Source organism: Vipera ursinii (assembly GCF_947247035.1).
Source record: "Vipera ursinii genome assembly, chromosome: W".
Classification (NCBI taxonomy): domain Eukaryota; kingdom Metazoa; phylum Chordata; class Lepidosauria; order Squamata; family Viperidae; genus Vipera; species Vipera ursinii.
The window spans coordinates 7,078,284-7,093,807 of record NC_139522.1 but is presented as its reverse complement, the minus strand read 5'-3'; the positions used below and the strand labels follow the sequence as shown (position 1 = coordinate 7,093,807).

General features: G+C 42.9%; 1 protein-coding gene across 1 annotated transcript in view; it reads left to right on the top strand.

The window, feature by feature from the left end:
* Positions 1 to 537: 537 nt before the first annotated feature.
* LOC310648203 (protein LSM12) overlaps positions 538 to 15,524 on the top strand; it is a 28,126-nt gene continuing 13,139 nt past the window's right edge. Inside the window, exons 1-2 of the mRNA XM_083375953.1 lie at positions 538 to 830; positions 2,961 to 3,094. Of these exons, the coding sequence (XP_083232079.1) occupies positions 710 to 830; positions 2,961 to 3,094 (255 nt within the window). The 5' untranslated portion in view covers positions 538 to 709. The remainder of the gene's footprint in view (positions 831 to 2,960; positions 3,095 to 15,524) is intronic.

The window sequence follows — 15,524 nt, the reverse complement described above, 5'->3', positions numbered from 1 at the left end:
TATTTATTCTTGCACAGCCCCGGCTCGAGTTGGAACCCCAAATTATTCTGACAGCAGTTTTATTGCGGGTTAAATTTACTCTCGAAGAGGTAGCCTGCAATCTTACAACTGAAATGTAAGCGTGCTTGCTCAGAAGCAGCCTTTACTACACAAACTGTATGTAGAATTATATCCGCGACGCATCCCCTCGTAGTAAGGGTGAAGTTCTATGCCCATTTATTGAGAACCAATTCAAGCAAACCTTACCCGGGTTCATTTCAAGGAAAACCTGCATAAAGTCCCAGCCCAAACGTCTGTTACTCCCCTCCCCCCGAGCAGGACATTCGCCGGCTCACGGCCACCCTGTTGTCCTTCCAGCGTTTCCCAGCGCTCTTTTAATCGGCCTCTGCGTCCCATCACGTTCTTTCTAAACGTTGGAAGGGCATCCTCGCCCCTCCCTAAGAAGGAACTGTCGAACAGCTAACCAACCGCTTCTCGCTTTGCGAGGTGACATCACGTACGTGCGTGAGCGGCTGACGTACAGGCCCGTCGCCTTGGCCACTCGTCCTTTTTTTTGCCGCCTAGGCTGAAGGAACTTGGCGGCTAAATAGAGTCCAGTGCACCGGGATCCGTTTCGGCGCTCCCTTTCTTCGCGCATTCCCTTCTGCCACCTCGGCAAAGGTTGCAGAGGCGCAGCTGGGGAACGAAGGGGGCCTGGACCTGAAACAAAATGGCGGCTCCGGGCGAGTACTTCAGTGTGGGAAGTCAGGTGTCGTGCCGGACTTGCCAGGAGCAGCGGCTGCAAGGCGAGGTGGTGGCTTTTGATTACCCCAGCAAGATGTTGGCACTCAGTATCCTGACTGGAAGAAGAATAGGGCGAGGGGAGGCCGGCGCCGGGCCTACGAGAGGGCTGTATGGGAAGGGGGCACGTGAGCCTGCTCCTTCTTCGACAGCTAGAGGCAGCTTGAGGAGCTGTGACAGATTTGGAAAGGTTGGGGCTGTAGCTGGAGTGAGCTCTACGTCAAAGACTTAGGAAACCTATGACCGTGATTTTAGGGGAGGGGGGGGCTAATTTTGAAAGAGAAGACTTCAGTGAAGTGCTGTCTGGGTATCATTTGAGCCAGGCAATTACTGTTTCAATATGGAATGGGGAATCTGGAGCAAGAGGTGAACCTGTACAGGTGTGTCCAACCTGCAGCCCATGGGACCCTTGCAGCCTTGGACAGCGAGTAATGCGGCCCCACAAGATAGCGTTAGGTTTTAATGTATATGTATGTCTAGTCATGCCGGCCACATGACCACGGAGACGTCCTCGGACAAGCGCTGGCTCTTCGGCTTTGAAACGGAGATGAGCACCGGCCCCTAGAGTCGGAAACGACTAGCACACATGTGCGGGGGAACCTTTACCTTATATAATAAATTATATATTTTATATGCCAAAAGTTTGGACATGCCTGCTGTACAGGAAGGACAGTGAGGAAGAGCCATTCAGTTAGTTAAGGAAGGGAAAGTTGTGGGGAAATGGAGTGCTAATGGATGGATAAGATGTGAAAACTGAAGTCCAGAAAGTGCTTTCTGGCATTGTAATAAAAATGGGAGAAAAATTGGAGGATATGTTAAGAATAATATGTGGAGTAGGAGGAATGGAGACTGGTGCAGGGTTTTATTGAGAGTGAAGATTTAAGTTAAACCTGAGGAAGTTGGAGGCAGCCTTGATTGGTAGAAAAGCATCTGCGCTTGATATAACTCACAGAAAATGTGTAATACTTCTCAGCATTTGATGGATAGTAATCCAAATGTATGAATAATTGTCTTTGGAAAGCATTTTATGCAAGTCAATAAATTGTAAGTCTTCATTTGCTGTTTATGTAATTGCTTTTGATGTAGCTATTGAGTGTGTGTATGTGTAAATCCTTCCTGAGAGTATTTGGTTTGGGATTTACTGTTATGTGAACTGGAATGCAATTTGAATTGGAAGAAGATTTGTGGCAAAAGAAAGGTGCTTTTAGTCTTCAATAGTTTTCTCTTATAACTGCTATGGATCTTCACTGAGCACATTCAGGCACTCATGGCCTGGGCCATAGTTCTTGAATTGGGGAAGAACGAGAGGTTGACTTTATGAGTGATAGGGAGAGGTTTTAATACACTATTTCAGTGTGATGTACAGTACGTTTATAGCAATTGAAAGGGAAGAAGCTAGGCTTGGGATAACATGTCCTAGCAATGCAGTGGTCTATCTGGCATCTTTCTTCACCTAAGGCACGGGTGTCAAACGTGCTATGTCATGTGATGTGTTGTGATGTATTGTGACTTTTTTTGCATAGCTGGGGTGGGCATGGCCTCCGTATGATGCAACCAGCCCACGGACCGGCAGTTTGACACCCCTGAAGGCAGGAAACATTTTTCTTGTTTATTAGAATGCCATAGTGTAATATCTACGGGTTTAGGGAGACATGAAAGGATAATTCCACACTTCCTCTGCCTTCCAAGTGCAGTTCATTTCAACCTGTATGGCTTTGGAAGGGTGAACTACTGTAAATAAATTCACGGAGGAAAAGGACTATCCATGGTGTTGCAGACTAGCAGCACAAGACACTGTTGCATTGGTGTGGTAGGAGGCCGAAGAAGTAAATCTTTGATCTGATCCAGAAAGCTTGTTTATTTGATTACAATGAAATTAGTGTTGGGGTGATTTGACAGCAAAGTCCACAGAGATTTTGTGTGCTGTTACAGCAGTTTTACAGTGGAACTGATAGTTACTAAGAAAATGGTGGGGTGGGGGATTTGGTTTAGTTAGCACCTGTTGCTCAATATTTTAAGTGAACAAATCCTGTCCTGTTGACTTTGTTTACAACTATTCTCAGGAGGCAATCCTGATTATATTGAATGTACCATAAATATAAATTCTTCCTTCATAGAAGTGTATCATTTTCTGAGCTGCTATACAACCTTTGTATGTTTCCTTAATGTTTTTTCCCCAGAATGCCCTTCCTCAAGTGGTAAACCTAACCATGCAGATATCTTACTTATAAATTTACAGTATGTATCAGAAGTTAACATAATCAATGACCGTACAGAAACACCCCCACCTTTAGCTTCACTCAATGTTAGCAAGGTAAGAATCTTGTGAAGATGTTTTTTCAAGTCATTGAATATATTGAACCTACATTCAGAAGCTATTCACAGCATAAACTGTTTATTTCCATTTGGCTTTTAAATTGCATCTTGATGTTCTTAATCATGTAGTTTGAGTAGCAACACTAAATAGTTTTCAAGTTAATATTTTTTCTGGTAATTTACTTGTTGAATATTGCTTAATCCAGGAATTCTCAAATTCTAGTACTGCAGTTTTATAAAAGTATGAATAAAGTTGTGCATTCCTTCTCATGAATGGTTCAAATTATTTCATTTGGGTTGGCCAAGAAATAAATATGTTTCATATTTTCTTGACTTATCAGCAGTACTAGTCGACTTTGACTTTTCTCTTGCCACCCAACAAAAATATTTTCATTTTGAAAGGCTGGAAGTTTAAAATAACAGATAAAAATACTGAACTTTGCTCATGCGAGAATCACCCTAAAGGTTATGAATATGCTACTACATTGGAACTTATAAGCCAGCAGAAGATCACTTGCCAGTCACAGTAGTGAGGAATAGTTTAACCATCTTTCAAAATTCAAGGCAGGGTTGGCTGCCCATTCTTACTGTGCAAGCCAGCTGCAGGCTTAGCCAGGCAAATTGGGAGCAACGTTTGACAAAGCACATGTTTTGTGTTCACATGTCTAATCATCTTAAATTTAAATGTCTAGCTCTTGTCCTTTAAATTTCTCATTATCCTCAATTTGAAAATATAACCCATAATTTTCAAGCAACATAAATTATCATGTTGTTAGTTGCGAAGTCGTGTCCGACCCATCGCGACCCTATGGACAATGTTCCTCCAGGCTTTCCTGTCCTCTACCATCTTCTGGAGTCCATTTAAGCTCACGCCTACTGCTTCAGTAACTCCATCCAGCCACCTCATTCGCAGTCGTCCCGTTCTTCTATTGCCCTCAATCTTTCCCAGCATTAGGCTCTTCTCCAGTGAGTCCTTCCTCCTCATTAGGTGGCCAAAGTATTTGAGTTTTAGCTTCAGGATCTGGCCTTCTAAAGAGCAGTCAGGGTTGATCTCTAGGACTGACCGGTTTGATCGCCTTGCAGTCCAAGGGACTCGCAGGAGTCTTCTCCAGCACCAGAGTTCAAAGGCCTCAATTCTTTTGCGCTCAGCCTTTCTTATGGTCCAAATTTCACTGCCATACATTGCAACTGGGAAGACCATAGCCTTGACTATACGGATTTTTGTTGACAGGGTGATGTCTCTGCTTTTTAGTGTGCTGTCTAGATTTGCCATGGATTTCCTCCCGAGGAGCAAGCGTCTTTTAATTTCTTGACTACAGTCCCCATCTGCAGTGATCTTGGAGCCCAGGAAAATAAAATCTGTCACTACCTCCATTTCTTCCCCATCTATTTGCCAGGAATTGAGAGGGCCGGATGCCATGATCTTGGTTTTCTTAATGTTTAGTTTCAACCCAACTTTTGCACACTCCTTCTTCACTCGCAACAAGAGACTCTTCAGTTCCTCTTCACTTTCTGCCATTAGAGTGGTATCATCTGCATATCTTAGGTTGTTGATATTTCTTCCAGCAATCTTAATTCCAACTTTTGATTCATCTAGCCCTGCCTTTCTCATAATGTGCTCTGCATATAAGTTAAATAGGCAAGGCGACAGTATACAGCCTTGCCGGACTCCTTTCCCAATTTTGAACCAATCAGTGGTTCCATGTCCAGTTCTCACTGTTGCTTCTTGGCCCGCATATAGGTTTCTCAAGAGACAAATAAGATGTTCTGGTACTCCCATCTCTTTAAGGACTTGCCACAGTTTGTTATGATCCACACAATCAAAGGCTTTAGCATAGTCAATGAAGCAGAAGTAGATGTTTTTCTGGAACTCTCTAGCTTTCTCCATGATCCAGCGTATGTTGGCAATTTGATCTCTAGTTCCTCTGCCTCTTCAAAATCCTGCCTGTACTTCTGGTAGTTCTTGATCCACATACTGCTGGAGTCTAGCTTGTAGGATTTTAAGCATAACTTTACTAGCATGAGAAATGAGTGCAATGGTGCGATAGTTTGAACATTCTTTGGCACTGGCTTTCTTTGGAATTGGAATGTAAACTGATCTTTTCCAATCCTGTGGCCACTGTTGAGTTTTCCAAATTTGCTGGCAAATTGAGTGTAGCACTTTTACTGCATCGTCATTTAAGATTTTGAATAGCTCAGCTGGAATACTGTCACCTCCACTAGCTTTGTTGTTGCTCAGCTTTTCTAAGGCCCACTTCACTTCACATTCTAGGATGTCTGGCGTGAGGTCAGTGACCACCTCATTGTGATTATCAGGGACGTTAAGCTCATTCTTGTATAGTTCTTCTGTGTAATTTTGCCATCTTTTCTTAATCTCTTCTGCCTCTGTTAGGTCCCTGCCATTTTGGTCCTTTATCATGCCCATTTTTGCATTGAACGTTCCCTTCATCTCTCCAATTTTCTTGAAAAGATCTCTGGTCCTCCCTATTGTATTGTTTTCTTCTATTTCTTTGCACTGTTCATTTAAGAAGGCATTCTTATCTCTTCTAGCTATTCTCTGGAATTCTGCATTCAATTGGGCGTATCTTTCTTTTTCTCCCTTGCCTTTCGCTTCCCTCCTTTTTTCAGCTATTTGCAAAGCTTCCTCAGACAGCCATTTTGCTTTCTTGCATTTCTTTTTCTTTGGGATGGTTTTGGTTGCTACCTGTTGTACAATGTTGCGAACCTCTGTCCATAGTTCCTCAGGCACCCTGTCTATCAGATCTAATTCCTTAAATCTATTTGTCACCTCTACTGTATATTCAACAGGGATATGATTTAATTCATACCTGAGTGGCCTAGTGCTTTTCCCTACTTTCTTCAGTTTAAGCCTAAACTTTGCAACAAGAAGCTCATGGTCTGAGCCACAGTCAGCTCCTTGTCTTGTTTTTACTGACTGTATAGAGCTTCTCCATCTTTGGCTGCAGAGCATATAGTCAATCTGATTTCTGTGTTGACCGTCTGGTGATGTCCATGTGTAGAGCCGTCTCTTGGGTTGTTGGAAAAGACTGTTTGCTATAACCATCGTATTCTCTTGACAAAATTCTATCAGCCTGTGCCCTGCTTCATTTTGTACTCCAAGGCCAAACTTGCCTGTTATTCCGGTTATCTTTTGGCTTCCTACTTTAGCATTCCAATCCCCCATGATGATAAGGACATCATTTTTTGGTGTTAGTTCTATAAGGCGCTGTAGGGCTTCATAGAACCGGTCAATTTCATCCTCTTCAGCACCAGTGGTTAGGGCATAGACTTGGACTACTGTGATATTGAATGGTTTGCCTTGGATTCGAACTGAGATCATTCTGTCATTTTGAGGATTGTATCCCAGTATTGCTTTTCCTACTCTTTTATTGACTATGAAGGCTACTCCATTTCTTCTGAGGGATTCTTGCCCGCAGTAGTATACCTGATGGTCATCTGAATTAAATTCACCCATTCCTGTCCATTTTAGTTCGCTGATACCTAAGATGTCGATGTTCAGTCTTGTCATCTCTTGTTTGACCACGTCCAGCTTTCCTTGATTCATGGATCTTACATTCCAGGTTCCTATGGAGAAAAAAACTTTACAGCATCGGACTTTCCTTTCACCACCAGACACATCCACAGCTGAGCGTCCTTTCGGCTTTGGCCCAGTCGCTTCATTCTTTCTGGCGCTACTAGTACTAGCCCTCTGCTCTTCCTCAGTAGCATATTGGACGCCTTCCGACCTGAGGGGCTCATCTTCCAGCGTCATATCGTTTTGCCTTTTGGTACTGTCCATAGGGTTTTCATGGCAAAGATACTATCATGGCAAAGATACTATCATAGCCATTGCTTTAATGTATTCATAATCTTGAGAGTAGTTTATTGTTCAACTATATCTCATTTCCCTGATGTATTTTAATTGGACAAAGCAGCTTTCCCTCAGTGTTATATATGATTATAGACTATAGTGGACAGGATGGGAGAATGCTAGATTCAAGAAAGCTGGCTTACCCTCTTGTTTATCACTGGAATGAGGTTGTCCCTATTAAGGCAGTGGGTCAGCTGTTTATAAGTTTTTTCCCCCTTTTTACCTAAAAGCCTGTCTCCAGGTTACTGATTTTAAGGCTCTTACTTTAGGCATAGAGAGTCTAACTTTTGCTTGCTTGGATTTGGGATTTATTACATAGATGTACGCATTTTGTAGGAATAATGAGTGTGAGAAATCAAATGTTCAGAAGTTCCTCATTTTCTACATGTTACATGTGAGATTTGGAAAACTGAATAATACACATTTCAATGTACAGTACTGAGTTGGCAATAAATTCACAGCTTTTCTGGAGGAATATTTAAACTAAACAACAGGGACAGTGAGTTAATTGATACAGAACATCACTGTCCCCGGCAATCTAAGAAAATAGGGGAAGTCAGGCACCACACAAGTTATGTAGCAAGTAAACAAAGGACTCAAATGTCTGTACACCAATGCGCAGAGTATGAACAGTAAGCAGGGTGAACTAGAAATTCAGGTAAATGAGGGCGGATATGGTATTGTTGCCATTATGGAAACATGGTGGGAAGAAACCCACAAATGGAACACACAGCTAGAGGGATTTAAACTATTTAAAAGAAACAGACTAAACAAAAGAGGAGGTGGAGTTGCTCTATATATAAGAAATAACTTTATCTCTACAGAAATAGAGCACAATAATGATGAAAACTGTAAACTTCAAAGCATTTGGGTCAATATAAAAGGGGGGGGGAAATGACATTGCCATAGGTGTATACTATAGGCCGCCCAACCAAGCAGAGGAAATAGATGAACTTTTTGCTAGTCAGCTAACTAAGGTATGTAGGAAGCACATCACAATAGTAATGGGGGACCTTACCCTGATACCAACTGGGAGACAAGCTCTGCACCAAGTGGAAGATCAAACAGATTCCTGACAAACCTAGCAGACAACTTTCTCTCCCAAAAAGTAGAGAAGGGAACTAGGGGATTGGCCATATTGGATTTAATTCTCACTAACAGAGATGAAATGATAGAAAGTGTCAAAGCCACAGGAACCTTGGGAGGAAGTGATCATGCAATATTGGAATTCAACATTCTGGAAGCACAAGCAATAGAACACAGCCAAACTAGAGTCTTGGACTTTAAAAGAGCTAATTTCAATAAATTTAGAGAGACCTTGGGAAGAATTCCATGGATGAGAATCCTAAAGGGGGAAAAAACTCAAGAAGCTTGGGGATTTTTGAAAAGTGAGATAATAAAGGCTCAGTCTAGCACAATACCAACAAAGAAGAAAAATAACAGCTCTCAAAAGAAACCAGCATGGCTGCATAAAGAACTCTCTGATAAATTGAAAGATAAAAAGGACAAGTATAAGAAGTGGAAAGAGGGGCACATAACTAAGTCAGAATATCAGCAAATAGCCCGTGCCTGCAAACATGAAGTGAGGGAAGCTAAGGCTCAAAATGAACTAAGGCTTGCGACCAAAGTAAAAAATAACAAAAAAGCTTCTTTCAACATGTAAAAAACAAGAAAAAGGTTAAGGAAATGATTGGTCCATTAGTGGGGGAAAGTGGCAAAAAGGTGACAAGCAACAGGGAGAAAGCAGAACTATTTAACTCGTTTTTTGCATCTGTCTTTACACAAAGGGAAAAAACAGTCCAACCTACCAAAACCAGTGCCATAAAAAACAGAATAGAAAAGCAAGTTAAGATAGGCAACAAAATGGTAAGTGAGCACCTGTCCAGCCTAGACGAGTTCAAATCATCAGGACCAGATGGATTACACCCCAAAGTACTCAAGGAACTAGCAGACATGATCTCAGAACCACTGAACTATATTTTTCAAAGATCCTGGAGCACTGGGCAACTACCAGAGGACTGGAAGAGAGTTGATGTAGTTCCCATCTTCAAAAAAGGGGAAAAATTGATCCAGGAAACTACAGACCTATCAGCCTGACCTCAATACCTGGGAAGATTCTGGAAAAGATAATCAAACAGCAAATCGGCGACACTTTGATGCAAACAAAGTCATCACTAAAAGTCAACATGGGTTTGTCAAAAATAGATCAAGCCAGACAAATCTTATTGCATTCTTTGACCAAGTGACAAAATTAGTGGATCAGAGGAATGCTGTAGCTCTACGCCATAATCATCACAATTATGAGAAATCACGGCTTGAACGATCTTGCTTTGCATGTAATGAGTCTATCTCATATATTAGTTTCCCCTTTTAAGTTGCATTACTGAAATAAATGAACTTTTGCACGATATTCTGATTTTTCGAGTTTCACCTGTAATTTACTTGGACTTCAGTAAGGCATTTGATAAAGTAGATCACAACCTACTACTTGATAAGATAGAAAAATGTGGGTTAGATAGCATCACCACCAGATGGATTTGTAGCTGGCTGAGAGGCTGTACTCGGCGTGTGGTCTTCAATGGAACTGCATCTACATGGAAGGAAGTGTGTAGTGGGGGTTCCCCAGGGCTCTGTTCTGGTACCAGTGCTCTTCAACATCTTCAACGATTTGGATGAGGGGATAGATGGGGAACTGATCAAATTTGCAGATGACAGCAAGCTGGCAGGAATAGCCAATACTCTAGAAGATAGACTTAAAATACAGGAGGATCTGGACAGACTCGAACACTGAGCGCTATCTAACAAAATGAAATTCAATGGTGAAAAAAGTACGGTTCTACATTTAGGCAGGCAAAATCAAATGCACAGGTATAGTATGGGTGGTACCTTGCTCAGTAGTAGTAACTGAGAGGGATCTCGGAGTCCTAGTAGACAATCACTTCAATATGAACCAGCAGTGTGCTGCAGCTGCCAAAAAAGCCAACATAGTGCTAGGCTGCATTATCAGAGGGATAGAATCAAGATCACATGAAGTACTAATACCACTTTACAATGCCTTGGTAAGGCCACACTTGGAATACTGCATCCAGTTTTGGTCACCACGATGTAAAAAAGATGTTGAGACTCTAGAAAGGGTACAGAGAAGAGCAACAAAGATGATTGAGGGACTGGAGGCTAAAACATATAGGTAATGGTTGCTGGAATTGGGTATGTGTAGTTTAACGAAGAGAAGGGTGAGGGGTGACATGATAGCATTGTTCCAATATCTCAGGGGCTGCCACAAAGAAGAGGGAGTCAAGCTATTCTCAAAAGCACCTGAAAGCAGGACAAGAAGCAATGGATGGAAACTAGTCAAGGAGAGAAGCAACCTAGAACTAAGGAGAAACTTCCTGACAGTTAGAACAATTAACCAGTGGAACAACCTGCCTCCAGAAGTGGTGAATGCTCCAACACTGGAAGTTTTTAAGAAGAGACTGGACAGCCATTTGCCTGAAATGGTATAGGGTTTCCTGCCCGAGCAGGGGGTTGGACTAGATGACCTCCAAGGTCCTTTCCAACTACTACTACTACCACCTCCTCTTCTTCTTCTTCTTCTTCTTCTTCTTCTTCTTCTTCTTCTTCTTCTTCTTCTTCTTCTTCTTCTTCTTCTTATTCTTATTATTATTATTATTCTTATTCTTATTCTTATTATTATTATTATTATTATTATTATTATTATTATTATTCAAGTAATCTGGTTTTGCATTGGACATGCAATGAATGGGTTGCAAGTGTACAGCTGTAGTTACAAACATACCAAGTGAGTGTTGCATCTTGCAGAAATATTTACCTCTACAGTATAAGGTCAATGTCTGGTACCACTATACGGTACCACTGCCTTTCAGAGTTTCGGTTATGGTAGTGCAATTTTGCTAAATGGGTTTGTCTATAGAAATATAGATGTGAATGCTGCAAACATTGACATGTTTTTGCACTGACAATATAAGAGGCAGCCATTTATTTATTTATTTATTTATTTATTTATTTATTTATTATATATATTTTTTTATTAAAAAGTTTTAACATACATTTTATCTTTAACAATCCCCCCTCCCCCTCCCATACCCATCCCTCCCTCCCCCTCCCCCCCCTCCCCCCCCTGACTTCCCAGAGCTAAGTACAGGGTATAAAAACAAAAAAAAACAATCATGAACATCCAAATGCTAACAACCATAAACTCTAAAATCTATCACTCTCTAGCTCATATAGGATAACTACAAACACTATTACTATTAAATATAAAAAAAAAGAAAAACAAAAAGAAAGGAAGACTTATTCAAATGCTACATGAAACTTTTTAGTCCCATATTTGTTCTGGATATACTCAATCCATTTTCTCCACTCCATAATGTAACGTTCTTGCGAGTGATCTTTCAAATAAGCCGAAATCTTTGCCATCTCTGCCAGGTCAGAAACCTTTAAAGTCCATTCTTCTGTAGTCGGCAGTTCCTCCTTCTTCCAATATTGACCTATTAAGAGTCTTGCTGCCGTAATTAAATTCAACATCAACTTAGTGTCCACAACCGCAGCATCTGTAATTATACCTAACAAAAAAAGTTGCGGGCAAAACTTTATCCTTTGCTTGAGAATCTTCTGCATGTTCCACCAAATTTTTATCCAAAAGGCCTTAACCTTTTTACAAGTCCACCATATGTGAAAATATGTTGCATCTTCATCGCCACACCTCCAGCACTTGGGCTGATAATTCGGATACATACTTGCAAGCTTTTTAGGATCTAGATGCCATCTATAAAACATTTTATAAAAGTTCTCTCTTAAGTTTTGAGCTTGTGTAAATTTTACGTTCCTCACCCAAATCTTTTCCCACGTATCCATTGTAATAACTTCTTGAATGTTTTGGGCCCATTTTATCATACAATCTTTAACAAGTTCTGTTTCTGAGTCAATTTCTATCAGTGCAAGATATATCCGTTTGATATGTGCTGGACCCTGCTTTCTAATTTGCTTTATCAGATTTTCATCAGTCATTGTAAAACCAGTTTTCTGATCTTCTTTCCACCTGGCCCGTAGCTGAATATATTGGAACCAAGTTTGAACAATCTTCTAAGCGTTTTTTTGCCTTCTAGCAGCAAATCTATCATAACATATCTTCCATGCTTATCTGCTTCAATTAATTCCGCTGATAAAGCGCTTTTAACATAAACAACCACTCCATTTTTCTTATTCATCGCAGAGGCAACAAATTGCGTGCCCAATCTTGAGTTCGATAAATACTTTTGGTCCATAGCCCTAATATGCGTTTCTTGCAAACATATAACATCAATCTTGAATTGTTTTAAATATTGAAAGACTTTCTTTCTCTTCTGTGGTGAATTTAGTCCATTAACATTCCAGGTTAGAAATTTAGTCGCCATGCGTGGCATCCCGAAGCTGTTGGAGCACGTCTTTAATAGCCCCTCTGTCTTCTTTGGGCCGCGCTCCTCCCACTGCTTCACTGTAAGTACGCTTTGAAAGTTCCATAAACTTCTGTTGGTCTTGCTCTTTTATTTGTTTTGCTCGTTTTAAAGCGGCACGTGTCACCCTCTGCTCTCCAGCAACAGCCGACGAGGCTATAATTTGATCCCCTCCAGCACCATTCTCCTCTTTCTGTCCACCTTCAGCCTCTTGGGATTTCCCTTCTCCAAATCCCTTTGCAGCTTCCAGAAGTGATAGTGGGGTCGCTTTTAAAACATTATTGTAGAAGTCACGCGCCTGTGTCACAGTAACCAGATGGTATCTTTTACCTTCATGCATCACCACCAATCCGACAGGAATCTCCCATCTAAACTTTATTTCACGTTGCTTAAGTTCTTGCACGAGAAATGCAAAATCCTTCCTTCTCCTTAAAATCTTTGGAGGAATTTCTTTTAAAACCAAAACTTCTTGGTCAGCAATCACAACTTTAGTATCATAAGCGGCTTGAATAACTTCATCTCTGGTTTCTCTCTTTGTAAAATAAACCACCACATCTCTAGGTAGCTTTCTCTGTCTAGCAATCCATGAGTTTACACGAAAAACTTTATCCATGCATCCCTTTATTTCAGATGCTGGCTGACCCAATACTTCTTCCAAAGCCTCAGAAATCAGCTGCTTTAGGTCTTCTTTAGGATTCTCTTTTAAGCCCCTGATTCTAATAGCATGCTGCATCTGGTGATACTGGACAAGACTCAATTCTCCGTCCATTCTATCCCTTAAATCTTCATTCTCCAGTACCTTTACTTCTAATATAGCATTCTTTTGACTCAGATCCTCCACTTTTTCGTCCAAACTTTGCACACATTCAGCCACACTTTGCACTGTAGACAAAATGTCTACCCTCATCGCACTAAACTTCTCTTCTATCCTCTCCTCCAATTTCTCCAGTTTCTCCTCCACCTTTGCCAACTTGTCACCCAGCATTTCTGATATTACCTGGGATTGTTTTTCCAAAGCATCTTCTAAATCCTTCGATGTCAATGCAGCAGGAGGAAGCAAAGCTTGCAACGATGTCTGTTGCACCGGGGAAGTTCCCGCACTCCGAAGAGTTTTTGAGGGAGGTTTAGCCGCCATCTTTTCACTTTCACTTGTTGCGCACTTTCACTTTAAGTTTATAAAGTCCATTAAGCTAGAGAGTAAAAATAAAAGTCCTCTTCACCTTGACCTCCTGTACCGCTCTGCCTGCTCCTTTTTATTCCAAGGTCTTTCCTTCTGGCAGGGGTGGTCGCAAACGCCTGGCTCTGCTCCAAAAATCCCAGAGCAGAGACGCTGAACAGCTGGGAGCAACCCAGGCTACGGGGGAGTTCAATCCTTCAGCCGCCCAAGCTTTAAGCTCAGGCGGCCCCGGAGAACTCAACCCCTACCTGGGGCCTCACCCCCTCCTCTTCTCCCGAGGAGGGGGCTTCAAATCCACCCGAACAGCTGATCGGCGCTGTTTCGGGTGAAAACAACTCAGCTGAGCAGCGGGCAGCCCGAAACGGCTGTCTCCGGCGCCGCGCCGCCACCGGAAGTCTTATTTATTATTTTTTTATACCGCCCTTCTCCCAAAGGACTCAGGGCGGTGTACAGGGCAATAAATATAAAAAAGCGGAATACAAAAGTTAAAAAAACGATTAAATATTTAGCCCAGTTTAAAACAGTATTAAAACATATTAAAACCCCTACCCTAACCCATCAGACCAGGTCAGACTGCTCGAATAGATATGTTTTTAAGTCGCGCCGGAAGGAGCGAAGGTCGGGGGCCGTCCGGAGCTCAACCGGCAAGCGGTTCCATAGGTCTGGCGCGCCCACAGAGAACGCTCTCCCCCTGGGGGCCACCAATCGGCATTCTTTGATCGGAGGCACCCTGAGGAGGCCCTCTCTGTGGGAGCGCACTGGACGGAGGGAGGTTGACGCCGGCCGCAGGTGTTGCCGTAGGTAATCCGGACCCATGCCATGTAGGGCTTTGTAAGTCATTACTAACACGTTGAATCTCACCCGGAGGGCAACCAGCAGCCAATGCAGCTCGCGGAGCAAAGGTGTAGCATGGGAGTATCGGGAAACCCCCAGCACAACTCGCGCGGCTGCATTTTGCACCAGTTGGAGCCTCCGAGTGGACTTCAATGGCAGCCCCATGTAGAGAGCATTACAGTAGTCTAGATGAGAAGTCACGAGCGCATGAGTGACTGTACGCAAGGCATCCCGGTCTAGATAGGGTCGCAACTGGCGCACCAGGCGAACCTGGGCAAAGGCCCCCCTAGTCACAGCTCCGATATGCTCTTCTAAAGAGAGCTGTGAATCTAGAAGGACCCTCAAGTTGCGCGCCCTATCTACGGGGGGTAATAGCTCACCCCCCATGGCCAAAGATGGAATAATCGGAATTTCCCGGGGTGCCGGCACGAACAACCACTCAGTCTTGTCAGGGTTGAGTCGAAGCCTGTTCCTCCCCATCCAGACCCGGACCGCCTCCAGGCAGCGGGACATCACGTCAAGGGCATCACTGGGGTTGTTTGGGGTCGAAATAAAAAGCTGGGTATCATCAGCATATTTATGTTACCCAACTCCAAAACCACGAATGATCTCACCCAGCGGCTTCATATAGATGTTGAACAGGAGAGGCGAGAGAACCGATCCCTGAGGAAGTCCACAAATGAGAGGTCTCAAGGTCGATGTCTGCCCTCCTGCCAACACCGACTGCGAGCGTCCCAGAAGGTAGGAGGAGAACCACTGGAGAACTGTGCCTCCCACTCCTAACCCCCTGAGACGTTGCAGCAGGATACCATGGTCGATGGTATCAAAAGCCGCTGAGAGGTCTAAAAGGACTAGGACAGAGGAGTAGCCCCTGTCCCGAACCCGCCAGAGATCATTCACCAGCGCGACCAATGCCGTCTCCGTGCTGTACCCGGGCCTGAAACCCGATTGGTACGGGTCTAGATAATCAGCTTCATCCAAAAACAAAGGGAGCTGTTGCGCCACCACGCTCTCAACAACCTTCGCCAGAAAGCGAAGGTTGGAGACCGGAGGAAAGTTGTTCAATATTGCTGGGTCCAAGGCAGGCTTCTTG